The 27,643-nt window shown below is 54.7% G+C and overlaps 1 protein-coding gene across 3 annotated transcripts; it reads right to left on the bottom strand.

Annotated features, from left to right (window-relative positions):
* Nucleotides 1–7,781: 7,781 nt before the first annotated feature.
* Nucleotides 7,782–25,682, bottom strand: AMOTL2 (angiomotin like 2). Of its 3 annotated transcripts, none has more exons than XM_061421116.1 (10): nt 25,477–25,682; nt 21,879–22,676; nt 18,929–19,214; nt 17,687–17,831; nt 17,214–17,306; nt 13,221–13,516; nt 12,163–12,470; nt 10,942–11,159; nt 10,247–10,408; nt 7,782–9,519 (listed from the first exon to the last, which is right to left on the bottom strand). In XM_061421116.1, exons 2-10 carry the CDS (start codon nt 22,613–22,615, stop codon nt 9,461–9,463), a joined length of 2,304 nt encoding a protein of 767 aa, XP_061277100.1. In that variant the 5' UTR covers nt 22,616–22,676; nt 25,477–25,682; the 3' UTR covers nt 7,782–9,460. The 3 variants fall into 3 exon arrangements, with proteins under 3 accessions (XP_061277100.1, XP_061277117.1, XP_061277109.1); XM_061421133.1 differs by having other exon boundaries at nt 10,247–10,405; nt 25,477–25,681; XM_061421125.1 differs by lacking the exon at nt 25,477–25,682 and adding an exon at nt 24,836–25,469.
* Between the last annotated feature and the right edge of the window lie 1,961 nt (nt 25,683–27,643).

Here is a 27,643-nt window from a genome sequence, read left to right as displayed (position 1 = left end):
TCAATAGCCACCCCTTTGGGGCTTCCCTTGTGGCTCAGCTGACAAAGAATCTGCCTGCGACATGGGAGACCTGGGTTAGATCCCAGGGTTGCGAACATCCCCTGGAGAAGGAAAAGGCTACCCCCTCCAGTATTTTGGCTTGGATAATTCCGTGGACTGTATCGTCCATGGGGTCACAAAGACTCAGACACGACTGAGCGATTTTCACTCAAATTAGTCAACCGCCCTACTTTCAGCTACTCATCTCTCTTGCCCTCCTGTTTTTCCCAAAGCTTTGTCAGCTTCTCATACAGTGTGACCAGCAGCAGGAGCAGATGTGAGTGTAGACATGGAAAGTAAACATTTAGAAACGTCTATAGATACTTCAGAATCTGTAGCAATTTGACATTGTCTAGAAATCAAAATGCAGATTGAAAAAAAAATAAACTAGCTTTTTGCACAGAGGATTTAAGAATCATTGTTCTAACACACTCTATAAAATGTATTCAGTTTTCTGTTCGTCTTCCTCTCAGCCCATCCCTGCTTCAACGCGAGCTCCACAGGGCAGGTGCTTTGTCTGCTTCCTTCCCCACTTTCTCCCAGGACCTAGAATAGTGTCTGGCACATAGTGGGGGCTTGATGGATATGTGTTGAATAAGTGAATGTGGCAGAGTTGGGATGAGCGGGTGAAGCGTCATCAGCTAAACATGGGCGGGAGGGCAGCAATGCTCCCTGAGCCCCATCCCTACCTGCTGGCCATGAGCACAGGGCTATGGTCTGATCTCTTGTGAGTTTTATTGGGACTTCAGTATCACAGGGCATGGCTGGGAGCTGCCATCCTGATCAGAAGATTTCCACCCTGCCCTTACCCAGAAGAAGCCTGGGGCTGGCAGGGCCAGGCAGGAGCAGTTCTCTTGGAGGTGGGCGAGGTTCAGTTCTACCAGCTGTTCCCACGGCTGGGCTCGTGGCCTGCAGTGCCTGGGCCTGCCTCATGGGCCAGCCATCCTGCAGGGCTGGTTCTGGGCTCACACACCCATAGCTGCCTGCCTAGCTACTCCCCTCCACCTTGGCCTGAGCCCTCAGGCTCAACCTCTCCTTCTCTGACCCCGAGACTCCACCCACAGAATCTTTTTCGTCCTCCTCTAGCTCCAGAATGGTGGTGGTGGGTAGGGACGGAGGGGGGGTGACTGTCTACAGTCATACCTCCCTGAACGCACCCAATCTCATCAGAATGGTGGTGGGTCTGGCCCAGGAGGAGGGGGCATGGGTCCTCTGGCCAAAACATCCTGGGGATGTCCAGGCAGTGTTCAGGGCCACTTGTGACCTCAGCACGGGAACAGGAGGAACCTCTGTGTAGTTAAAAACATCAGTTAAACCTTCTTACCTGCTCCCTCTTGACCAGCAGAGCCACAGACTAATGTCTGCTAGCAAGGGTCCCACAGTCTGCAGGTTTCACCTCTCTTCCCTTTCCTTGTCCTGGGAAACACACAGGATGCTGTGGAGGGGGAGGCTACAGGAATAAGTGATGCTCAAGCTTGGTTTTGATGTTTAGCTTTTGAGCTAAACAGTCCAAGGGAAGAGAAAGGAAATGAGAAAGGCATTCCAGAGAAATGGAATAGGGTGGGCCAAGGCCCGTTGCTGAGAGAGACCACAGTGCCCTCGGAATCACAGAGCCATTGCTTGTATGGCTGGGTGTGCAAGGAAAATGGTGGAATCCAGAGCCAGGAAGGTAGACTGGAGCCAGTTCTCATTTAGTCAACATCTTTGACCATCCCTGTGTTCAGCTCAGGATGGGATATAATGATAAAAGAGGTGCTGGGAGCATAAGGATGTTTGGACACACAATTTGCCTTGTTCATCCCTGGATCCCCAGTGCCCACCCCAGTGCTGGGAACAAGGAGGGCACTCAGTAAACATCTGTAACATGAATGAATGAACCAATGAAGTGATGGCCAGGTCACTCACCGTGAAATAGGTTAAAGAAAAGTCAGTTTTGCTGAGGCAGAGAACCCAAGCCTTAGAGAAGATTCTCTGGGAAGGAGGATCATTTTTATTTTCGAGAAGGTTGCTGTAGTTTTTCACAGTGAACCTCAACTGTGGCTTGTGCAGTTAAGTCACTCCACGGTTACGATTTTGGTGTTTTTGCCACTGATGCAACAAGCTGTGAGGATTTCCACAGAACATTGCGTCAAGCAAGCGAAGCCTGCAGAGGAGGGATGGGGCAGGGCCTTCTGGAGCTGGAAAAGAAGCCACATTGAGGCAGGGAACTGTCTATTGTTGCCCAACCACACCTGGAATGTGGCCCCAGGTAGGAGCCTTTGGACTCACAAGAGGAGTTTATCGGAGGACAGCTCGTGACTTTTGGCCAGCTCAGAATCGAAAGCGGATAGTCAGGCCCTGCACCGTCAAGTCTCGTGGCTCTCCAACCAACTGCAGATGTCCATGTGTCCCCACCCCACCCCGTAGCGACACCAACTCTGGCAGGAGGCTGGAGCTCTGCTTGGTGGGTGAGAGCAGCAGGTGGACATGGACCAGCCATGGGTCTGGTCTTCTGCACGCTGGTCAGCCCTGTTGTACAGGAGCTGTGGTGACATCTCCCCACTGGAACTCCAGGCCCCTTGGTAGTGGTCACCTTTGCCCCAGCGGGAGGGATGCAGTAAGAAAGGGGACCCAGAAGCAGCCATTCCTTGTGCCCTGGGGTTGGAATAACTGCAGCTTCATTGATCCCCACCTCCAAGCTTTGTCAGGGAGAACAAGGATGAGCCCAAATTGAATCATGGCACCTCCCAGAGCACTATTTCTTTGAGGTGATGATGCTCAGATGCAGATTGATTGGGAAGTTAATGAAGCCTATGCCTTGAGGTGCTCACTTGAACAAGCCCCTTCGAAGACTCTAGACCTCTCTTTCTCTTCGCCATTTTTCATTCTTCTTCCTAAAGAGGATCTCCCCAAATTATATAAACTTCAGGTCCCACAAAACTGGACCTACCCCTGCCAGTGCTCCTTGACTCTGGAAAACCTTAAGCAGACAGTGGGTGCCTGGGGGCTCGGGCTCACAGGTCTTCTGCCCGAATCTCAGGCCAGGAGGTCTGTCACGCAGCCTGGGTGTCAGATGGCCGAGGGCTCCAGCTCAGAGCAGGCAGTGACTTCTTTGTAGCCCAGGGAAGGTGTGTTGGAATCACCGGGCCAGCCCAGTGGAAGGAGACTGTCAGCTATAGAAAGATCAAAGTGTCGTCTTGAGAAGAAGGAACCGACAAGTATGAATGCACCAGATCAAACAGCACTTCTCTTTGCGTCCATATGGTCCCCTGCTGGGGCATTTGGTGTTGACCCATGGCTGACTGCTGGTTTAGAACAGATGCTGTGATATAAGATACCCTGAACTGTATGCTTTGAAAGAGTGGATTTTACGGCATGTGAATTATATCTTCATATTAATAATAACAAAGAATACTGAGAGCTCAGTGGCTGTGGAGCTTTCCTGCTGGCTTGGCCCTAGAGGGCACAGCTTGGTGCTGGGGCTTTCTGGGCTGCTTCCTGAGGCATCACACACAAGGACAAGTGTTCAGGGACTGTGACATCCTAGCCGGGTCCTCACTGAGCTGGGGGACAAGAAGCTGGTACCGCAGACAAGGTTCCTGTCCGGCTTGGGTCCCTGGGGCTGGTGGAGGGGCTTCAGCCACTTCTGGGCTCCTGGGGTCCCCTTTTGCTGCCCCCATCTTGGCATATTTACCAAGCCCTCTAAGCCTGCTGCCGACACTGCTGGGGACGGGGAAGAGTTAACCATTAACTCGGAGGTGAGAGAAAGGAGAGGGTTGGGACAGCACCCATAGGCAGCCTTCCGGCCCTCTGGGGCGGTGGGGGCCCCTTCTGAGCTCCCAGCCCTGTTGGCCAAGGTGCTGAGTGGGGGCTGGGCGGGCAGAGCAGAGCTGTCCCTCAGAGAGGAACTGGGTCTCTAAGAGCTCAGCAGAGACACCAGTGGGACTCAGGGACTGGCCTCATCATGGCCCAGGCCCCCTTGTCACTGGTGCCCAGGCACCTGGGCAGACACTCCCCTCCCCAGGGCAAGCCCCCCTTCCCCCTACCCACACCAGCCCATGGCTCACCTGTTCCACAGCTTTGCCAGGCTGCCTTTCTTTCTATCTTTCTTTCCTCTTTTTTTTTTTTTAAACTTTATTTGGCTGCTCTGGGTCTTAGTTGCAGCACATAAGATCTTTGATCTTTGTTGAAGCAGGTGGGATCCAGTTCCCTGACCAGGGATCAAACCCAGGTCCCCTGTATTGGGAGCTTAGAGCTCTAGTGACTGGACCATCAGGGAAATCCCTAGGCTGTATTTAAATGGCAGTGAGAAGTTGGCCCAAACCCTTTCCTGAGAAGACATGGCTCTTCACCCCAACTGGTGACCCTGTCACTGGACACTGTGGTGACCCAGGAAGGACACCAGCCAGAAATAGATGTCCTTCGTGTCCTTCTCTGTGGGACAGACTCAGGCACTTACATGCATAGACTCATATACACACACATGTATGTATGCCAGGTACACTGGTTTCTTTGACCGCCTGGTCTATGCAGAGGAAAAACTAAAGTGACTCTTGATGGACTGAATTCTTGCAAAAGGCCCTAAAGATGCTTTGCAAGCCCCTGACCAAGGTGCTGGGGATGGGATGGTGCCCTCATCAGGCCTTACTGCACTGGGTCTGAGGTGCCCTTCAGGGCTCTTTTGGGGGCAGGTGGAGGTGGACAGGAACCTCGTTGCCAGGCTGTTATTTGCACACAGGTGCAGCTGTTTTGCCTGGATACACCTTAGCAAATGTTTCTGTGGGCTGGTGTGGCCAGAAGCAGATGGGAGCAGCGGCTCTGCTCTTCAGGCCACCTCCAAGGACCAGGCCTGCATCTGAGGAGGGCAACCTACTCACACTCCACACAGCAGATCCTAATCTAGGGAGAGACAGGCATCTGTGCTGCCTGCCTGGTGGGAGGTGGCCTCGGGGGCTGGGGTGGAAGCACGGACATGCGGTGCCTTGTGTTGGGCCATGCTATCAGAAAAGTTGCTAAAAAGTCCTTGGATGTTCCCAATTCCTCTATCTGTTTGGTTCCATCTCTTTTTGGCAGGTAAGGCTGGCTCAGGAGGTCAATCTCTAGGATCCTGCCTCAGATACTCATCAACATGAATGCTGAGGGCAGGAAGAGAGATGCAGATGTAAAGAACAGACATGGACACAGTGGCGGGAGAGGGTGGGATGAACTGAGAGAGTAGGGTTGACATATATGTACTATGTGCACGCTCAGTCGCGTCCGACTCTGCAGCCCCACAGACCGTAGCCTGCCAGTCTCCTCTAGCCATGGAATTTTCCAGGTAAAAATATTGGAGTGGATTGCCATGCCCTTCTCCAGGGGATCTTCTCAACCCAGGGACTGAACTTGTATCTCTTGTGTCTCCTGCATTGGCAGGTGGACTTTTTTACCACTGTGCCATCTGGGAAGCCCCCACATATACATTACCATGTATAAAATATATAGCTAGTGGGAAGCCGCTGTATAGCACAGGGAGCTCAGCTTGGTGGTCTGTGATGACATAGAGGGGTGGGGTCGGGGGGCTGGGAGAGGATGTATATATATAGCTTATGTGCAGAGTACATCATGAGAAATGCCGGGCCGGATGAAGCTTATGTGCAGAGTACATCATGCGAAATGACAGGCCGGATGAAGCACAAGCTGGACTCAAGATTGCCAAGAGAAATATTAATAACCTCAGATATGCAGATGACACCACCCTTATGGCAGAAAGTGAAGAGGAACTGAAGAGCCTCTTGATGAAAGTGAAAGAGGAGAGTGAAAAAGCTGGCTTAAAACTCAACATTCAGAAAACTAAGATCATGGCATCTGGTCCCATCACTTCATGGCAAATAGATGGGAAACAATGGAAACAGTGAGAGACTTTAATTTTCTTGGGCTCCAAAATCACTGCCGATGGTCACTGCAGCCATGAAATTAAAAGACGCTTGCTCCTTGGAAGAAAAGCTGTGACAAACCTAGACAGCATGTTAAAAAGCAGAGACATCACTTTGTCAACAAAGGTCTATCTAGTCAAAACTTTTTCCAATAGTCATGTATGGATGTGAGAGTTGGATGATAAAGAAAGCTGAATGCCTAAGAATTGATGCTTTTTGAACTATGGTGCAGAAGATTCTTGAGAGTCCCTTGGACAGTAAGGAGATCAAACCAGTTGATCCTAAAGGAAATCAGTCCTAAATATTCATTGGAAGGACTGATGCTGAAGCTGAAGCTCCAATACTTTGGCCACCTGATGCGAAGAACTGAGTCATTGGAAAAGACCCTATGCTGGGAAAGATTGAAGGCAGAAGGGGATGACAGAGGATGACATGGTTGGATGGCATCACCAAGTTGACAGACATGAGTTTGAGCAAGCTCCGAGAGTTGGTGATAGAGAGGAAAGCCTGGCGTGCTGCAGTCCATGGGGTCGCAAAGAGTTGTACACAACTGAGCGACTGAACCGGAGAAGGCAATGGCACCCCACTCCAGTACTCTTGCCTGGAAAATCCCATGGACAGAGGAGCCTGGTAGGCTACAGTCCATGGGGTCGCTAAGAGTCGTACACGACTGAGCGACTTCACTTTCACTTTTCACTTTCATGCATTAGAGAAGGAAATGGCAACCCACTCCAGTGTTCTTGCCTGGAGAATCCCAAAGACGGGGAAGCCTGGTGGGCTGCCGTCCATTAGGTCACACAGAGTCAGACACGACTGAAGCGACTTAGCAGCAGCAGCAGAGCGACTGAACTAAAGTGAACTGACAGCTGATTCATGTTGTATGGCAGAAATTAGCACAACATGGTAAAGCAATTATCCTCCAATTAAAAAAAAAAAACAAAAACCAAAAACAACATGGCTGCCGAGTCCCTACACCTACCCTGAAAATACTTCACTCATGGCCATGGCAGTGACTGTTCCCATCACTGGCCTGTCTGGCTGCCCATTGCCTGCCAGCCCACATCCTGGTGGGGAACCTTAGTGTGCCAACCGGCCCACAGAGGAAGGGGCTTTGTTTCTGATACAAGGATGGTTTTCTTTTGTGGATTGGAGTGGTATGCTTTGCTGGGCCTGGGGCAGGAGTGGTAATGCCACAGCTTGGGAAGGAGGCAGTGCCCCAAACTATGTCATGCACATGAAGACCCTCTGCCAGTGTACACACAGCAAAGAATGCTGTCTCTTCACTGGTCCTAGACAAGGACTCTGTGCTGGGTGGGGGTAGGGAAGGATAAAGCCACCTTCGGACACCTTGGCCTACTGTGGAGTAACCACAGCATATGGCCAAATAAAGCTGTTTAGGACAAAGCTACCTGAGGAGGGTGCCCCTCTGCCGGACCCTCCCAGACTGAAAGAAATGTTCTCTGGAAAGTGGAAAGCCAACCATACCCTCATTCCAACCCTCCTCTTCATGCAGCCTCACAAAATTTACAGGAATTTTGGGTCCTTGAAGAGATTACACTGTGTATCCTCCAAGCTTTGCAATTAAGGAGGGACCTGCCTTGCCCCAAGGTTTCCCACTACCAGAAAATGGAAACCAGCACCCTTCACTCCTCTCTTATGAGAGACAGCAGTTACTGAGCTGGCGGCCTATGGACATACTCTGGTCAGTGGTTAAGAACCAAGGCGCCCAGGAGCACAGTGTGGACGAGTAGGGGGTGCAGCTCGATGTTGAGAGTGGTCCAGTGACTGACATGGGAGCCCCCTCCCGAAGTCCCTTCCCTCTCTCCTTTACCCCTCAGTGCAGTCTCTCACTTGTACAAACACAGTGCTTTTAATTAAAAAAAAAAAAAAATTTTTTTTATTAAAATACTGTTATACCCAGTGGAATGCAGCAGCAATCCTGGTACAGGGTGGCATAACGAAACAGCCATGTTTACATTTTAAATATTCACGATAACTTAAACATACAGACACACATCATGGTCTTTGGCAGAAAATGTTCACAGCACAAAAAAATACTTTAAAAAGAAATACCAAATATTAATCCAAAATATATTAAGTTGTTTTTTTTTCTTTCACAATATTTTTTTGCCTTTTTCTCTCTTTTTTTCTTTTTGTTTTGTAAACAATGCACATGAACCAAATGCATTTTTCAGTTTTACAGAGGGGTAGGGGGATTTTAAAAAAATATGCAATTGTCCAGCAAATGCGAATGTTTAAAAAGGAAACTTGAGGAACCATAGCAATAAAATAACACATACAAAAACCTAAAAACAGTAAAAGAAAAACAAAAACAAAGACTCAAGGAGAACTAAAAACAGCCGAGACAAACCACTAAAACCCACCAGTCACTCATGGGGCTGAGTTGGGAGACTCTTTAAGACCAGAAGTAAAAGTCACTGCTACTGGCAGGCTGCCCTCGGACACTTCACTCCAGTTCCCAAGCGCTGGCCCTGTTTCAGGGTGCTGCGCACTGGCGCTTGAGGAGCCAGCCTCAGGGCGCCATGCTGTGACAGGGGCTCCATTCAGAGGACCATCTGAGTCATGTCTTACAGCTCATGGACTAGTTTTCACCAGCATAGCTCCCTCTCCCAGTGCCTCCAGGGGGAACAAAGACTCTGATGAGAACAAGGCCATCTCTCCAGTTTCCTTTCAGAGAACTGGTGCTGGGAAGCCCACCATGCAGATCTGTGGTGGCGGACTTCATCTAGCTCAGGGTTCATAACCAAACTGACAAGATGTCCCAGGGACAGGAGCTGTGGAGCCATTTCAAGAGGCTGGTGGTGGTGAGGCCCCTTGGGCATTTCAAACAGGGCTCAAGATGGGGAAAAAGCAGCCAGTATCCCGTGGATCAAGCAGTAACAAAATCCATGGACCAAGGACTTGAGAAGGGGAGATAGCTGGGAGGAACCGAGGCAGCAGGGCTGGGAGCATGGAATGAGGGGTGAATCTGAAGCAGCCCACTTCAATCTTCTGTTTCACAAGAAAGGGAATTATGTACAAACTGCACGGCACATCCCAATCCTCTCCACAGTGCGGGTGACGCTGTGGCCTCTGCAGGACTCACATGCTCAACAGGCCGCCAAGATTCAGGTCTGGGTGATCCCCAGGAGGCAGTGAGGAGCTGAGGAGCAGATGGAGTTGGAGGGACCACACTGAGCCAGGCCTATTAAACCAGTCCACCTGGAGTCCACGGGCAGCCATCCTGGGAAATCAGCCGCCAAATCAACACATCCCCTCCCTCCCTGCCCAAGTTCGCAGTGTGGGTGCACTACTCCCTTCTGAGCTTTCAACTGCTACCCTGGCAGCAAGCCAGGTAAAGGCCCAGTCCTCATGCTGCACAGGCCCAGGAGGAGCATTGGGCTAAGGAACAGGGTCTTCTGGGGGGACGGGTGCTCACAGTTCCCCTCTCCCATGCAGCATCCTGATGGAATGGCCGTGTGGCAGAGGGCAGCAGGAAATGGTTCAGAGTCCCCACGGCACCACCTCCTTCAGATCAATATCTCCACCATGTCAGAAAAGTCCTGGACTCTGGATGTAGCAATAGAATCTGGAGAGATAAGAGGCCAGGCACAGGGCAACGAGGGTTACTAGACTGCCCTTTTAAATCTGGTAACATTTTAAAGATAGGCTCTGTCTTCACCAGCTTTTAACATTTTAAAGATAGGTTCTGTCTTCACCAGCTTTTCCCACCTCCGCTGCCCAGGTCCCCATAACTTGCCCAACCAGTCCCCAGCTCTCCATCCAGACCACCAGCCTCCCCAGTGGAAGACGCAAATATTTATAACTAGGAACTGGTTGGAGGGCTTGGAGGGAGGGTGGAGAGCCCTGAGGGAGGGAGGCTGCCACATTCTTTTCATGCCTGTGGTTTTCTGAGCCAGTGAGGGATAGGCAACTATGCAAAGGTTAATGTGAAAGAGAGCAAACACATTCAATGGCATCTTCTTAAATTTCTCCTTCCGGGACTCTTAAAACAAAGTCTTCTAATTTGGGAGTGCCAAGCTCCACTATCTTAATTGCTCAGATTGGCCATTAAAGATGTTTAAGGAAGACTTCTTAAGAGGAGATAAAGGGCTTCCCAGGTAGATCTGTTTGTAATTAGGGTTTCCAGTTCTCCTACTCCTATATCCACCAGCTCTCCCCCCGGTACTGAGGTAGGTCCCACATTCTGCTCACCCTCCCTGTGCAGGGACCCCGTGGAGTGTGGGCAATGAGTTGGGGTGGGATTCACACCCCAGGGTGCCCTCAGTGCCCCACAAAAGTTGGAGGAGACTTACCCAGTGAAGCTGTTCTCTGGCCACTGCTGCACCCCAAAAGGCTGTCAGGCTCCAGGCTGTCCGGGGGGCCATCAGTCTGGGTGCTCCCATCCCTGCTCCCATGTTTGGCGTGGGCAGCGAGGGGAGCCACAGCCACAGGCTCCTCCAGCGGGGCCCTGTCTGCTAGGAAGGCAGGAGTTTCAGTTGCTGCCCTGTCCACAATTTGTAGCCCCCATGAAGAATACCCTAACTTAACGACAGACACCTCCTGGGGATGCTAGTTGCTCTTGATTTGCAAGAACTTTGATTACACTCCTGTTTCCAAACAGGACTGGGTTCCAAAAGCTTGGAGTGGAAGAAGCTTTCTTAAAAGGTTGTAGATTAAATCTTAAAACAGTAAGGATTCCTCGATTTCTGTGGCGTCTGCTTAGGAGGAGAAGTGGAAGTGCTGGCCCAGAAGGTACCTCTGCAGGGGAAGCTTATTTTAACTTTGATAGTGAGTGGCTGGGACCAGGGTGGTGGAATTTCCAGAAACGGGGGCTAAAGCCTGCCTTGTCACACCAGGGGACAGCTGCGGGCTACAAGGTCACTAGAGCCAGAGTGTAAGCCGGCTCCCCTGGGTGAGGAGTTGGGACGCCTAGCTCCTCCAAGCTTCAGTTCTGGAAGGAAAGGCCTGAGAACAACCTAGGCTCTGCTGCCCACCCACCTCCTCTCACCTGCAGCCAGTTGGGCAGAGGCATCCACCTGCCGCTCGCTGGAGGAGTGTCCTTGCCAGCCCTGGGTCCCCGCTGCTGCAGCCACGAAGATAGATGGCACTGACTTGGCAGGCCTCAGGGAGCCCGGGGTGACCTTGCCAGGGTCTTTCCTGGAGCGCTGCTGAAGGACCTTGATCACGGCATCCTTCTCCAGGATCTGAGCATGGAGCACCTTTAACCTGAGGGGTGAGAGGCCATGTTTACATCTTCAGACCCACAGATCCTGTGGCCTCTGCCCTTTCCGCCTCATGGAAGTTGGAGGGAAAGCCTTCCTTAAAGCCAGGCTGGGGTCTCCTGGCCTTGCAGTAGGGGCCAGGATGGGGCCTTCAGAAGTGACATCAGAGCTCTGCAATGGGATGCTTTGAAAACTACCAGTGCATGAGAGGCTGGGCCGCTCCCACACTGGCAAACCCAGGGGTAGGTTCTGGGTTCATCTGATGACGGTAGTGGCACAAACCCTGTCCTGGAGGGCCATCCCCAGGGCTGTTGATCAAGGGAGCTAAGTCGATTGCTTGTGTTTTTGAGCCAGGAAGAAGTCAAATGGAAATCTTGTGGGGCCTCTGAGTTGTCTCTGGAGAGAAAATACCAGCTCCCCGCAGGCCAGGGGCCTAGGCCACATTCATTCTGGGGTGGTACCTGGCATGTACGGTAGGAAAGTCTAATTCTCTGATTTACATGGTGGGAGTGGGGGAGCAGGTAGACGCCTGGAGCCTTGGGTATCATCCAAGAGTGGAGTCTCCTGGGCAAACCAACAACTCGGTTGGCACCTCTGAGAAAGAATAGCCTGTAATGCCAGCTGGGCCGAAAGCAGGGGGTCAGCTCAGAAGTAGGAGGGATTGTTAGGCTGGGCGGAGTGAGGGGTGTTTATCATGGATTAAGGACCAGGCAAAGAAAAGAAATGAAGGCACTCAGTCGTGTCCAACTCTGTGACCCCATGGACTGTAGCCTGCCAGGCTCCTCTGTCCATGGAATTCTCTAGGCCAGAATACCAGAGTGGGTTGCCATTTCCTTCTTTCTCCAGGGGATCTTCAAAACCCAGGGATTGAACCCCAGTCTCCTGCACTGCAGGCAGACTCTTAACCGTCTGAGCCACCAGGGAAGACCTAAGGCCCAGGCAAGGGCTGGACAAATCCCACCCTACTCCCACCTCCTGCCCCAGGTACCCGGCCTGCAGTGTCCAACCTGCTTTCCATCTCCTGATGCCTGTGGCCGCCGGTGAGCAGGCCCTCATTGAAGCTGCTGCTGGGCGAGGGCTGGGGCGAGTGCCGGATGAGAGTGGTGTCACGCTGGGCGGCGGCCGTGGCGGCCGCATCCATGGCGAACTGCCTCATGGCACGTTCCTCCAAGTACTTCTGTTCCCACTTGGTCATGTCAGCTTCCAGTGCCAGCACCTGCTCCTCCTTCTCCCGCAACTGCTCTGACAGCCGCAGTGCGCTGAGCTCTGGGGTCCCACCACTGCCACCGCCACCTCCGGGGGTGCCTGCCTGTCTCTGCAGAGAGAGGGGTACCGTGGTCAGGGGTGGAGGGTGGCGTGTGTTGGCCGCAGATCCTCAATGCCATGTGAGGAATCTCACTGAGGCCAGTGCTTGGTCATCTGGCATCACGCACTCTGCATAGCCTGATTCCAGCCGGAGACAAAGGGGAGCCACAGGGCCCCACAGCCTTGCCCCAAATCCTGTGGCCAAGGGTGCAGAGGAGATTGGGTTTGCTTTTGCATAGTGACCATATACATTGTCCTCCAAACTCGGGAAGGGGTGACTTAATGACACGGGAAAACTGGTATAAACTAGGACAGACGCCGGCAATCCAGGAGCTCTGGTCACCCTACCTCTGTGGGAAGGGTGAGGCTAGGAGTGGAGACAGAACTCTATCTGGTCTGTAAACATGAGAGCTATTTACACAGACCAAAGTGAGGATAAAGGCCCAGGATCTGGGCGACTATCTTCCCCACCCCCGATCTCAGGGAGACATGTGAGAGCTGGCTAGTCCCCTCCATCACAGCTCCTAAGAGACTTTCTCCAGAGAAAGGGACAAAGTCCAAGGGCGCCAATCCCAGCTGCTGCTGAGGATAGAGGCCCAAGGCTTGAGTCCCTGAGGTCGGCACCTGGCCAAGAGGCAAGGCCTCTGCTGAGACTGATGGGCCAGGAGGGGACTTCCGCAAGATTGGCGCAGGTGGTCCTAACTTTCCAAGAGGGCTTGGCCTGGATCTCAACAGGGGCTCCTGGGTCTTCCCAGCTCACCTGCTGTGCACGAAGGGCCTTGAGTTCTTGCTCCAGGCGTGTCCGCAGACGTAGCTCCAGCTGCTCACGCTTCTCGCAGGCAGCCTGCAGCTGCCCCAGGGCCTGCTGTAGCCGCTCCACCTTCTCCACGTAGGCCTGCTTCTTCCGCAGCTCCTCCTCAGCTCTTGCCGCACGGCCCTGCGCGTTGCTCAGGGCCTGCTCCAGCAGCTCGGCCCGCCGCCGCTGGTCCTCGATGGCTCCGCGCAGCAGTGCCATCTCTCGCTCTAGCTTCTCCTGCTCCTGCTGCTGCTCATAGCCTGCAGCGAGAGAGGGAGGGGCCCGGTCAGGAACGGCAGCTCCCTCGCTGCCCCACAGAGCACCCACCATGTGCCATGCTCTGTGCTGACCGCTGCTCAAGCTTGACTGCATCTTCTCAGTAACACAGGAGTTAGGTATCCTTATTAACCCCAATGTATGGGCCAGGAAACTGAAGTTCAGGCTAAGGCCTGAGCAAATGGGAATGTCAGACCGGGGCCCTTGCAGCGATGACTGGGCCACACTGCTCCTCTGCTGGGACACAGCCTTGCCAGGAGAGAGCCCGAGATACTGTCCACCTGCGCTGGGTGTCACCGTCTCCAAAACACATTCACAACTTCCCTCCAGGCTCATAGTGATACTAGAGACTGGGCAGGCAGGAACCGCAATGCCCATCTCCAGATGAGAAAACAGAGGCTCAGGTGGACTGTCACGTGGTCATCATCCAAGTGGAAGAAGCACCGTGTGCTGCCCCAGGCGTCAGGCATCTACACATCTGATTCCCCTGAAGCCTCCAATGACAGTCCGGGATCTGTGATCCCCACCTTAAAGAGGAGGAATCATAGGAGGTGAATGGTGCTACCAGGCGGGGATCAAAGTTAGCCTGCCTCTGAAGAACCAGGCTGCTTGGCTATGGCGTGAGGCCCTTGTAGTCAGAGGCCTCAGAGCTTATTCTGTGAAACCAGGCACCCCCACCCCCACCCCTAGTGTGCAGGCTGCCTGCCTTGCTGGAAGGCAGAGGGGGACCTGTCATGGGGCCTGCCTGATGGACTCAAAGGCACCATCTCTAGAGCAGCACTGTCAGAGCAGAGTGGAATTTTCTGCTGTAACGGACTTGCTCTACACTGTGCCAAGCAGGGCAGCAGCTACTAGGCACATGTGGCCAGTGAGCACTTGCAATGTGGCTAGTGCCAGGGAGGAGTCAAATTTTTCATTTTATTTCATTTTAATTAATTTTAATCTTTGGGCCACGTGTGGCTAAATACCTATCAGAGAGGACAGTATAGACTCTGGAACAGAAGAGAATTACGGGCCCTGGGGCAGAGAAGGAGGCCCACCCAGGTCAGCTCTGGTTCACTGTGAATTTTTGAAGGCTGGGCCCAGGCCCACCTCATTCTTTGGGGTGAAGGGAAAAGTTAGTGAAACTCAGTAACACTGGGCCTCTCATCCTGAGCTGGCCTGACACCTGAATGGGGTGGAGGGGGCAGGCAGGAGTGCTGACTGGGACTTTGGACCCAGAGACAATGGCCCTGTCCTGAGAGGCTTCACAGAGACGGACAGCTTATCGAGTTAGCCGGAGGCTGGCAGCTCATCCCAGTCTTAGATGGTCCCATCTTACAGCCTCAGAATCTGGGGTTCGGGTGAGAAGAAACTGCCCAAGGGGGACTCGGCTGGGAGAACCAGGCCTCAGGACTCATGGCCAGATGCCCAGGGTGGGCAGGGCCTGACCAGAGCTGGGAGTCTGTACTGCTTGCCTAGTAGGAAAGCAAACAGCACTGGTGATAGGGGCCACGCTCTCCTACAAACACTGACTCTGGAAAAAAGGTGAGCTCAACCACAGACATTTTCTCTGAGGATTCTGGTTTCCTGAGGATTCTTGCTTCTGGATGTCAGGAGCAAGGAAGGGTAGTTTGGCTTTCCTCAGCCCTTGGGGAGGGTATCAAGGACCCAGCCTTTGGTTTCCAGAAGGTTCCTGCTGCTTTGCACACCTCTAACGCCCTGGTGGCTTCCCTGGTGGTTCGGACAGTAAAGAATCAGCCTAAAATGCAGGAGACTCAAGTTTGATCCCTGAGTCAGGAAGGTGCCCTGGAGAAGGAATGGCAACCCACTCCATTATTCTTGCCTGGGAAATCCCATGGACAGAAGAGCCTGGCTGGCTACAGTCTATGGGATCGCAAATAGTCGTAAGCGACTGAGCAACTAACACTTTGACTTTGAAGGCCCTGGTAGAGCTCGGAGGCTTGAGACCTTGGCCATCCCCAGCCACCAAGATAAAACTCTGGGGGTTGGGTGCCGCCGCCTCCAGGCTAGGGTGGGGGCAGATTCGGGAGACACAGAGTGGGGCCATGGGCTGGGGAGCAGTGGAGGGAGCAGGAGGCCTTCCATGGGGGAAGCGAGGCCCCACCAGCAAGTCCCAGTCCCTTTGTCCCACTGTCCCTCCTCCCGCAGCGTGGCGGGCGGGGCGCAGGCAGGAGTGCGGGGGAGGGGGAGGCGGGGGGAGGGGGAGGCGCGCGCAGCGGAACAGCCCGGGCTCAGGAATGCCCGGCATCCAGGTCACCCGCCGCTACGAGATTAATGGCTCCAGCCCAGAGCCAAGAACAGCCTCACTCCCCAGGGAGCGGAAACGCCTCCAGGCTGGCCAGCCCCGGGCCCCTCCCCTGCCTGCTCCCAGGAACCCGCCGTGACTTCCTTTCTTTGGCAAAGCCTGGCCCCATTCTGCCCCTTTCCTGCAACCCATCCTCTCCCGACAATGAGACCCCCCCAGGGCTATCCCCACTCCCCAGCCCTTACCACCATCTCCTCTCTCCCAGAGACCTCAGTCATCTTCTGCTACCTCCTGCCCATCCTCAACCCTCAGCCCTTCACCACTGGGGGCCACCCTGTCCAGGCCTGAGCCCTGCTTGAACAAGGTAGGTGCTGCTAGCCAGAGCTCAGTCTTCAAGTTGCTTCTCTGCTTCCAGACACCTCCAACCATCTAGCTTAGGCTCAGTAAGCTTTTGGAGGGGTTCCTCCTTCCTAGAAGGCACCCTTGCCCAGACACCAGCTGGCCCAGTGCACTCCTTTGCAAACACTCAAACATCACTATAGCAGGCAGTAAGCGCATACAGGAGGAGCTTATCAATAACCGCCTCTCTGATGGCTACAGCTTCTTCCTACTATTGAGTTGGTGGCTTCCTTTGTTCCCCCTTCCTTCAAACTGCTTCCACCTCCACTGGAACTATCCTGCTGCTGCTTCACCTACCACCCCACAAAACCTCTCTCTCAGGGTGCTGGGGAACCCCGCCCCCCCCCATCACTGTCCTCCAGGGCCAGGCCATGCTTGCTCCCTGGAATCCATGGTGGGAAGACCCTGCTCCTTCCTCAAGCTCCCCACCTCTCTTGACCTCATCCTGGCACCTTCCTGACCTGTTCCTGCTCTGCTGCACACCTGCCAGGGGCTCGGCACGGCTGTGCTAGGGAACAAATGAGTGAGCGCATGGGCCAGTCAACAATGAACTCATCCGCTCTTCAAGAAGCCTTTGACTATCCTTTTTAGGGGATCCTCCTGACCTCCTTCTTTAGGCTGCCCTGTTCATGAAGCTCCATTTTCGGCTGGTGCCAACACTTGTTATGGCCCAGCCTCACCATGCTCCCCAGCTTTCCACATGTCCACCCCCCGGGAGACTCAGACTCTACCTTCTCTCTCATCCCACCTGTTTCCAGAGTGCTCAGCTCTCCTCAACTGCTTCTAAAGGACACCAAACTGACAGTCAGCACATCTCCCCAGCTGTCCCTCTACCCACTGATCTTCCCAGTACACAGGGAACCAGATCCTGCTCCCCTTGGGAAGCCGCCCCTCCCCCGAGTCCAGTCCAGGGATGGGTGCATAGTGGGCATTCAGTAAACCCACACTCCAAGCCCTGCTTTGGCAGAAGAGGAGCTGTCCTGGTTCCACCAGCCACACCTCTGCTTGGGCTCCTGAGTGGGCCCTCTACTTACTCTGAGCCAGCAGCTTGGCCACCATGTCCTGACTGCCTGCCTGGGCCTCTTGCGTCTTGCTTGCCAGGCGGCGGTTTGCAGATTCTAATCTTTCTGTTTCAAATGAAGAAAAGACATTTTAAGGAAAAAGGTTGGAGTACAGGTGAAGCTGCCTGCCAAGGTGCACCCCCGCCCCCGCAACCAGGGAACTATCTGTCAGGCTGCATTCTCCAAGCTGGGGGTGGGCTCATAGGGAAGCCCTGGGTCACCCTGGGCCACATGGGTGAGAGCTCCAGGAGGGGCCCCAAGGTCTAGAACACAGAGACAAGCATCTCTCTATCAAGGTGGCCCCCAAGGAGTCTCAGCCTAGTCCCCTTTGGATTGATTTGTACTGTTTTTGCAGAGGCAAGAGACTCTGAGTGATGTCCTAGAACAGTGGAATCAAGCTGTCCATAGGTGGTCCCTGCCCCTCCACCTGCATGAGCGGTCCTCACCTCTAAGATCCCGGTTGAAGTCCTGCAGCCGCCTCATCTCACTGTCCATCTTGTTCCTCATGGTCTTCTCCAGGGCCTCTCTCTTGGAAGAGGCCCTTGTTAGGCTCTCGTGGGCCTCGGAGAGCCTCTGGATTTCGCTCTCCAGCTGCAAGAGGCGGAGAGAAGAGCTGAAGAAAAGGAAGAGCTCCCAGGGTGGCAATGGCATCAAAGTCCCCTCCTTAGGCCAGGGCTGATCGCTGACTCTCCATCAGAAAGGGTGAGAGAGAAGATACAAAGCCACAGCAGAAAACCCACCTAGCCTGAGTGGGACAGGCTGCAGCCTGTAGCCTCCAGAGAGGGACCAAACTGCTGGAACAGGCAACCCAGGGTCCCTTCAACTGTCCCAAGGTCCTGAGTGAACACAAGGCCACGTTCTCTGGAAGGGGCTGCCTCCAGGGTGACCGAGGGCAGCTTCCTGGTGCCTAGTGTCCAGAAAGAAGCATTTTCCTTTTGTTTGGCTTCTAGTGAGAAATTTGAGCACAATGGACCAGGATCAGGCACTGAGGCTCCAACCATGGTCTGGGTGGTGGGGAGGGGGGTGGGGGGGGTAGTGGACCTATCTTGGAGACCATGGGACAGTCACAGAAAGCCTAAGGCTACCTGCTAAGGCTGAGTGCACAGCTGGTGCCCCTTCACTAAGAAGGGAGCACCAGATCCAGCCTGAGCTGCCTGGAGTATGTGCCTCTCCAGCCATCCCCCCACAGGGCCAGCCTGGCCCCTGATGCCCCACCCACTCGGCAGCTGGCAGGTTCCGCACGTGCTCCTAGCTGGCCTGTGATTCCAATAAGTCGCTCGTTTTTTGCCAAGAGGAGGGGCTTTCCCTGTGACCAGGGCTGGCCTGGAACAGACTTGCTGTTGTGTGGGGGATACAAAGGGCTCTCTGTGGGAGGTGTCCACGGGAGGGGGCGTGTGCAGGGAAAGGGTGCGACCATGAGGGAGTCGGTGAATGGGCTCTTTCTAACCACCACTGGGCAGCAACTGCTCGTGCTCTGGGCCTGCTCTGCCGGCTGCTCCCCAGCTGTCTGGAGTCAGCCAGGGAGGGGTGTAAGAGGGATGAGGGAGGCCCCGAGGGGCAGCTGAGAAGCCCAGCCAGACCAGCCTTCAGACTCCTCTGCCTCCCTTCTGACAGCCCCCTCCCTGGTCAGCCCTGTTGGGGTTCCCTTCTTGCCTCCCCTGCTTCTCTGAGGCCTCAGCAGGGCCTACCTTCTCGATGCGGCCAGCCTTCTCCGCCGTGCTCTCCAGCTCCCTCTGCAATCTCTCATTGTCCCTCTGCAGCCTGGCGTTCTCCCTTAGCACAGTCTCCATCTGAGCCAGATGGGTGCTGCCCGAGGTGGCCAAAGAGGCCTGGGTGCTTGCCGGGCCCTCCACCCCAGGAGGGCTGAGGGCGGCCAGGTGTGGGGGCGGGTGGCGCTCCTGAGGCTGCTGCAAGTATTGGTACTGCTGCTGCTGCTGCGGGAGGAACACAGGGGGCACCTGGGCCTGCAGGATCCTGGGGGACAGAAGAGACGGTCCTCAGAGCCCAAGGAGCCACAGAGAATTGCCCCAGCCCTCCCGGGCAGACAGCTTTCCTGCAGCATTAGGCAGTGACCTCTGGGGAAGGCCTTTCCACGTGGTGTCCCCAAGACCCTCAAGGGCCAGGGAAGCAGGGCTGCAGGGCATTACCATCAGCACACTTATTTCATGCCCAGCCTCCTGTGGCCCATGCTTTGGGGATCAGCCTGAATAGTCCCAGCCATAGGCAGCTCTTTTTGAATCTGGGGGTCACACTCATCATGACTGAAACTCACAACCTTCCAGGCCCCCTACCCTGTGTCTGTTCCCACTGCTGGTGTCAGGCCCTCTGTGCACACCTGCCCACGCAGCACACTTGCTTCTTCTCCCTCTTATTTTGAGTCCCATCACCCCTTGAAGAAACATTTTTAGAAGACTGTGGCTAAGGTTAGAGTGGTGAGACAGATGTCAGGCTGAGTCTGGGCTCCAGAGTCTGACAGATCAGGCATTCAAATTCTGGCTCCAGTGTTTGAGTCCGTGGTGCATGGGACCATGCTCAGTCAGGAGGGTGAGAGTCTCTAGCCTCAGGCACGTTGTCAGGGCCACATCTGCCTGGCAGATTGCTGGGCCTGCAGTGGGCATCTCCACAGTGACAGCCCACCCTCTGTCTCTTCTAGTGGAGACCACAGCCTATTCTCTGCTCAAAGAGTAAATGTGACCCAAAGAGTGGATTATCCAGGGTGAAGGAGCCACCTGTGAACTATTACAATAGCCTGAGGTTAGGGACAGTGCTCTCCTGGCTTCTGGTACTGGGGTCCCATGTCATGGTCTTCACCCTCAAGGTCCCACGTCAAGGGAAGGAGCATGTGAGGTCACACAGCTTTTCTGGGGCCCTGTGGCTCCAGATGTAAGAGAACTAGACTGCCTCAGTTTCACCAGGAGCTTTCCAAAGTCCCAGAAGCCGCAGACGAATCCATCGCCTCAGAACCCATGCCTGCCCTTCCCCTCATCCCTCCCCTTCATCCTTCCCCCTCCTGACTCCAGCTCCCCTGCTCTTCTTAGACCCAAAGCTAAGTCCCGCCCAGCAAACAATCTTCACCAGATTAGCTGAAGGAGAAGCTGGCAGATGTATTTCTTTTCCTGCCCAAGGTAGAGCTTCCAGTGACAGCTGATAGGGCACCCCACTGCAATTTGCAAACTCTCCCTGTGCTGCTCAGTGTGGCACCTCGGGGTGGTTCCCTCCAACTCGCTCCCCTGCTCCGGGCCAGGCAGACACAAATGGCATTCTTTGGGGATGACTGGGCTCTCAGAAAGAATAGAGCCTCCTTTCCTTCACACTTGCTCCCCCCAACACACACACACTTTTTTTGTTCTCCTGCAAACAGTCGACTTCCTTTCCACGACATTATCTTTTCCTGACAGGGCTCAATAAGCATGGTCCAAAGAAGAAACCACGACTCAGCTTCTGAAACTCTTCCAGGACCAAGCCCTGAGAAGGGAGGTGAGGCAGGGGGGCCTTGAGGCTGGCAAAACCCCACAGGCTCAGTCCTCTGGCACCTCCATTCCAGAGCCATCACGTCACTCATTTCTCGAGAGCAGAGAAAGGCATCTTTCCCGGGCAAGGCTGCACGGTTGCAAAGCAGGTGACTAAACGAGGACTCAGCAGGCATGAAGAAAACCGGATTTGAACCTTGGGGCACCAGAGGAAGGGGGTCTAAGAGGCTTCAGGCCCCTCCACTGGGGTTTCCTGGACCCCTGTGTGTGGGGTGGGGGGCGGGGGGAATTAAGGGCGTGTGAAAAGGGTGTGTGCCAGCTTCTCAGGAGAAGGCCCTGGGCCAAACGAGAGCCTCATTTCTAGGAACCTTATTTCTGAAAACTCTCTGGGCTTCCTGCCCCTCCTGGGCATCCCTGCTTCCATTCATGCCCCTAGAATCCATTCTCTACAAGCAACAGAGGAACCTTTTTGAAAAGGGACTCCAAATTACATCCTCTAAAGGCTTCCCTTCGCTCTCAGAATTAAAAGCTGAGTTCCCTACTCCCGCAGCTACTCTGGAGCCTCCACATAAAGGGGCTCACCTGGAACAAGAACCTTCTCCCAGGCTCCTGCCCCATGGACCACACAAAAGAACATGAACTGAAATGAATGGCAGTGCCAGGGTAGCTCCTGCCCCTGGGTAGGAGAGGCGCGATCTCTACGGAGGCCATCTGGTCCTTTCTTCCTTGCCTCCACTTAGGAATGCCTCCCCAAAATCATGGACAGCAAAGAAGAAAAGACTTCTGTTTTTAGAAGCCTCCAGAGGAGGTCCCACCTTCTTCCCACTTAACTTGAGAAAGATTCCCAACTCTAGTCCTTGCAAGTTCTTTCTGAAATCTAACCTTTAGCCCCCTGCTCTAATTGACAGCCTCTGAGGACCCTAGTTACTTTAAGGCTACAGCCAATTAAGCAATGGTGTCTGTCTCCAAATTAAAGCAAGGGATGCTGCTAAGTTCTCACGTGACCCTGGCTAAATCCCTCTTTCCTTCCAGCATTAGCTCCCATCTTGGGAGGGAGAGGGTAACATCGGCCTTCCTCTGGAGCTCACCAGCCTCCTGGAGGCTCTTCACCCTGGGAAAACTACACTGGAAGGAAGTCAAGAGCCTAAAGACCAAGGTGGGCGGTTACCTGACTTCTGCATGCTGGAAGTGTGGACTGCCACGGGCACGGTACCGCGGGTCAGTGACGGCAGAGGTGGTCTCGTGAGCTAGCATGACGTGTGGGTATTGAGGTGGAGGTCCTCGCGGCTCCGGGCCCTCGGCAGTGGGGGCACCCCTGGCTGGGGGGCCCTGCTGGTTGCGGGCCAGCTGGGGGAAGCTGTGAGAGGCACTCATGTGGCTGGGGGTGCGGGCCCCGTTCCTCTCCAGGGACAGCTGCAGGAGTCGCTCGCTCAGGGAGCGCACGTGCCCGTGCCTCAGCTCGCGCAGGGCCTCATCCTGCCTCCGGCTGCCTCCCGGGGGCCCACGGGGATCCCGGTCCCCCACGTGTGGCCAGGGCCCCGCCTGCTGGGAGGCATAGTACTGTGAGTGGGCTTTGGCCTCCTCATAGGTGGGCAGCTCCTCGCCCTTGCCAGGCTGCGGGCACAGGCGGTAGAGGCCGTTCTCTGCCAGGTGGGTCTCGGTGCCCTGGTGCTCCTGGCCCTGGGGTTCCTGTCTCGTGGCCTGCTGCAGCACCTGACTGTCCTCTGGTGCCATGATCTCCATGGGGGCCTGGGGGCTTCCTGTGCCCCCAGCCCCGGCCCCACCGCGCAGGGCCTGTTGCTGGATGGCCAGCAGCGTGCGGGTCTCAGTCAGGTTGCCATAGCGCAGCTGTTCCTGGATGAGGCGGTGCAGGACCGTACCTGAGGAGTCTTCCAGCGTCCTCATGCTCCCTGGGCTTGCACACACCCACCTGGACAAAGGCCAGTGGCACCTGGCCCCAGAGCACCTGAGGAGGAGAGAAAGAAGAGCACTCAGTGGGAGGACATGGGAAAGACGGGGACTTTCCATTGCTGTCTGGTTAAGGGAAAGGCGATGGAGGGGCACACATGCCCGTCAGACTGCCAATGCTGCAACCTACTGATTAAGGCAAGTCACCTAACTTCTGAGCCTCAGTTTCTCCATCGGAAATACAGAAACAATGCTAGCTTCATGGAGTTGAGAATTAAGAGGCAATGGCTATTGAGCTCCCACTGAGCTGTAAATCCTTGGCAAAGGACTGCCATTATAATCACATTCATGGAGACTTACTGTGCTTAGAGATAGATACCAGCAACCTAGATACCAGGAACCTCAGGCTCCTGTAGTCAGCTTCCCATCAGAGAGCCTGATAAGTAAGTCCAGGGCAGGCCTAGTTCATCTTTAAACACTAAGCTCTTGTGTCTCCTGCATTAGCAGGCAGGTATTTTACCACTGCACCACCTCTACTTTATCACAGGCGATAAAGCATGAGTCCCGCCCAGTAGAGGTGGTAAAGAATCTGTCTGCTAATGCAGGAGACACAAGAGACGTGGGATGGATCCCTGAGTTAGGAAGATTCCCTGGAGTAGGAAATGGCAACCCACTCCAGTATTCTTGCCTGAAAAATCCCAGGGACAGAGGAGCCTGGTGGGCTACAATCCACAGGGTGGGCTACAATCCACAGGGTTGCAAAGAATTGGACACAACTGAGCATGCATGCATGCACGCACGAGCCCGGTAGAAGCCCTAGGCAAACAGCCCCCACAGCATGAAGCATGCCTGAACCATGGCGTTGGCACAGCTAACTCACAACCCTTTACCCTGCTGAGCCCTCTCTGTCATGGGATGACCTTGGCAGTCACTCTGCAAGGTGAACAGGAAGGAGAAAATGCATCTGGATTGGTGAATAAGGGATGAGAGATGAGACAGACTACACTAAGAGTGGTTTTGCAAAAGGAGGGGAAAAGGTGCCACCCATCAAGGTTTGTGGGCCAGGCACAGAGTCTGTGCACTGACAGCGCGCACGTGCTCCAGGAGAAAGAAAGGGTGGCACGATGTTTGTCCCTGATTTTATGATCACCACCCCAGCCACACACACACACTTGCTCCTTGGAAGTGCCTGATGGTCCTCTAGGTACGAGAGGATGGGCACTCAGCATCTTGACATGGGTAAGACTGCTTGAGTTGACTGAAGGAGTGCGGGAGCTGCAGGCACCTGGGGCTGGTGACTCTGCCTAAGCTGCAGGGAGACTGTCTCCTGAGGGAGGTGTTCCCTTCTGAGCCTGCGCTCCCAGTGGCTCATGGCCTGGAAGGCTGCCCGCCTCACCTGGCTTCCTTTCCACAGCCTTCTCCAACACAAACCTCCAAACTGGGATTCAGGGAAGACCAAACAAAACCCACACCTCCACAGGTCCTGTGTATATAGGAGGACAGTGGGAGGAGTGTGGCCCCTCCTCTGCCACAGAGCTAGCCCCAATGCCCGGCTCCAGTTAGGGCTTGGCTGGCTGGCAGAGCAGCCATTCCCAACCCACTCCCTCCTTCCAGCTGCCCAGAACTGGGGAGAGGGAGATGGGTCTGGAGGACATCTCGGTGTTCAGACTTCCCGGGACCCCATCATCCCTCCCCACCCCACCCCCACACACACATACACAGGGGGCACACACATACACGGGGCGCACACGCGCGCGCACACACACACACAGAGAAGATGCAAGACTCTAGAGTTACCCGAGGCAAAACAAACAGGAATCAGTTGGCCCTAGCGTTTCATCCACGGGGCATTTCCTAACTTAAACACTGTCTGGGCTGACTCCAGCCGAGAAGGACCGGAGAATGCAGTTTTCCGGACAGATTCCAGCCCTCCTCCTCCCCCAACAGTGTGCCTGGGAGCAGGGAACACTTTCCGCGCCTTTCATTCCTCGTTTGTCTCAGTCAAATCTCTCAGATGCACACAGCTAAGCCGTCACTAAAATCCGCGCCCCCGACCCGGATCGTGCATCCCTGCTGCGCTAGCGCGCGGGGCTCTCCGAAACACCCGCTTCGAAGCAACCACACAACTCCGGCCTTTACCTTGGCTCACTCTGGCCCAAGGAACCAAATCGAGGGTCTTTAAGTCAGATTGCACCCCAGCCAGGGATCCCGCCCTACCCGGACTCCTGGCTGACCACGAGCACCCTGCGGCCGCCGCAGCGCCTGGAGCGGACGACGGTAACCGTGGTCCGGAGAGGTCTTTAAGCGTCGTGGATCCGCCTCCCCCCTCCCTCCCGAGCCCTCTTTGTTTTCCAAATGCCCCAGCGCTGACGTCACCGGGCTGGACGGCAGGCTGCATTCTTTCTAAGTGAGAGCCAGACCGTGGCTCCGGAGAGGATTTTCCAAGGAAGACAAAGAGGAATTCTTGGGCTAGTTAGGGAGGAAAGACACCTGTAACACCCCCCACCCCCCGCCCCAACACACACACCAAACCAAATTAGCCCCCAGGCCCTGCAACTTGAGCTCCAAGCGGCGCCTCCTTCCCAGATCCGCGCTCCCAGACACCCACTCCTATCTGCCCACGGGCTGTCCCCTCCTTCAGCCCCAGCGGACCCGCGCCGCCTGCGAGAGCTCCCAGGGGACCTGCAAGGCGCCCCCGGACGGAGCTGTCCTCGCCCCGCCGGTTGCGGGCAAAGGCGCACCGCTCCTGGAGGACTCAGGGTCCGCTCTGCTTCTGCTCCCTCTCCCGGAAAAGGCCGGGCTGGAGCGCGTCTCTGCGGCCCCGTGCGCTCCCCGAAGCGCCAAGAGGCCTTTCTTACCGCTGCGGCCCGCGAGTGCTCCGAGCGGTCAAATCCGACGGCCCGGCCCGGCTCAGCTCAGCTCGGCGGCAGAGGTGTGCTCTCGGCTGAGGCGCCGACGCTCTGGCGGCTCAGCCCCAGCGCGCAGCCCCAGGGTCGGCCCGCGCCGGAGGCGGCTGCTATGCCAGGAATGTGAGAGTTTCAGGTTCCCCCTCGGGATCAAAGCGAACCACAAATAACCTCGTAGCGCGCCGCCCTCCTCCGCTCTCCGCCTCCTCCAGCTCCCTCCTCCCCGCCCCCGCCTTCCTCCGGGAAGGCGGCGCTGTGGACCTGGCCGTCCGGGCCTCCTGGACTCTCTGCGCCCCTCCCCGGCCAGCGACCCCCACTCTCCTTAGGAGCTGCTGGAATCCATCTAGGCCCCTTACCGCCCTCAGCCCCGTACCCAGCCTTCCTCTCACTCCTCCAGCTCCTTCGGCTGGTTGACACCGAGAATATACGTGGCATGCCCTCGAGAGAGACCCTGGGTGTTGCTGCTGGACGTGGTTGGGGGTGAGAGGGGCTGTGTGTGTGTTGTACAGTGAGGGAAGACTGGAAAGATGTCCATATCTGCCCCATCCAGACCGTGCCCCAAGCGAAGAGACGACTCTTGCTTCCAGCCGGGAGCCTCGCTGGTTGTCGCCGGCGGCAACCTTTGAATTGCACTTTTATTGTTTACAAACACCTTCGCCTGCCCTTTTCGGAACTGTCTCCACAGGAAGTGTGAATCTGGGATGGAAAAATCTTCCGGCTAATTTGACCCACTTTACCAACTGAATCACCCGCCGCCAGGCGATGTGTCCAGCTCTTCCCAAAGAAGGTAGTAAGGGGCACCCCTTTACGGAGAGGGCAGGGTGTGCCAGCACCCGCTTACCGCTTGGTCATTCCGCCAGCCCTTCCAGTCATCCTCCCAGGGATTTTTTTTTTTTTTAATCATCCCTGTCTTATAAATGAGGAAACCAAGGCTCAGAGAGATTAATTAGCTTGCCAAGGGTCACACAGAGAGGAAGTGATGAAGCCAGGTAACCAGTGGGCGGCTCGGCTTCTCATTCCCAAAACTTTTCCGTGGCCACCAGAATACAGGTTACCTCGGTGGACAGGGAGCTCTCCTCTCTCCATCTGCTCTTTCTCTTTTTTGATCTCTTCGTTTCCCTCCACACCCCTGTCAGCCAGGGGCCCTCTCTTAGGTCCACTGTTGTTGCTCTTGCTCTTCCTCTTCTGGATGGAATTCTGTCCTCTGACCCTTCCTCCCCAGCCTTTGGCACTAGGCTGGTTCATCTGCACCGGTGGAAACCCCTTCTTCAGAAAGCCTGCTCTGCCAGACCCTCTCCACCTGCAGGCACTTCCCCAGCTCTGTGTGCCATTCCTGGGCCCTGACCACACTGGGTCTCTCAACACCTCTATGTGTAAAACCCAGGCCCCTGTCCACCCTGAGAATCAGGGCTGACTTTCACCCCCAGCCAGGTCCTCTCTACGTCCCCTCACTGTGGAGTTTGCAATTGCCAGATCCACTGGAGGGGACTGGGACAAGAAAACTTGAGAAGTTCAAAGAGCTATTTGCTAGCCAGGGACATTGTTAATTTTTAATAAAACTCTCCCCCAAAATGTGTGTGTGTGTGTGTGTGTGATTTACTTGGAAGCCAAATATTGTATCTCAAACACAAGAGTACCTTGTTTTAGTGTGCTATGCTTTATTGCACTTCACAGATTCTGCATTTTTCGCAAATTGAAGGTTTGTGGTAACCTTTCATTGTACCATTTTTTTCCAGCAGCATTTGCTCACATTGTGTCTGTGGGTAATTCCAGCAATAGTTCAACTTTTATTATGTTTGTTATGGTAATGTGTGATTTTTGGTATTGCTATTGCAAAAAGATTATGACTTGCTGAAGGCTCAGATGATGAACAATACAGTGTTCTTTAATTAAGGTTTGTACATTGTTCAGTCCAGTTTGGTTCAATTGCTCAGTCATGTCCGACTCTTTGCGACCTCATGGGCTGCAGCACGCCTGTCTTCCCTGTTTATCACCAGCTCCCGGAGCTTGCTCAAACTCACGTCCATCGAGTTGGTGATGCCATCCAACCATCTTTTCCTTTGTCGTCCCCTTCTGCAACTGCCTTCACAATCTTTCCCAGCATCAGGGTCTTTTCCAG

The sequence above is a fragment of the Bos javanicus genome, chromosome 1 (assembly GCF_032452875.1).
Source record: "Bos javanicus breed banteng chromosome 1, ARS-OSU_banteng_1.0, whole genome shotgun sequence".
NCBI classification, from domain to species: Eukaryota; Metazoa; Chordata; class Mammalia; order Artiodactyla; family Bovidae; genus Bos; species Bos javanicus.
The sequence above is the reverse complement of the archived record's forward strand: the minus strand, read 5'-3'. Positions and strand labels throughout refer to the sequence as shown.

Excerpts from the sequence above, each read along its gene's own strand:
- AMOTL2 (XM_061421116.1), bottom strand. The coding sequence starts at position 22,615 with ATGAGGACGCTGGAAGACTCCTCAGGTACGGTCCTGCACCGCCTCATC. Across the intron at positions 17,307-17,686 it reads CTTCAACCGGGATCTTAGAG|AAAGATTAGAATCTGCAAAC; the intron begins GTGAGGACCGCT and ends CATTTGAAACAG. Across the intron at positions 11,160-12,162 it reads CATCAGGAGATGGAAAGCAG|GTTAAAGGTGCTCCATGCTC; the intron begins GTTGGACACTGC and ends CTCACCCCTCAG.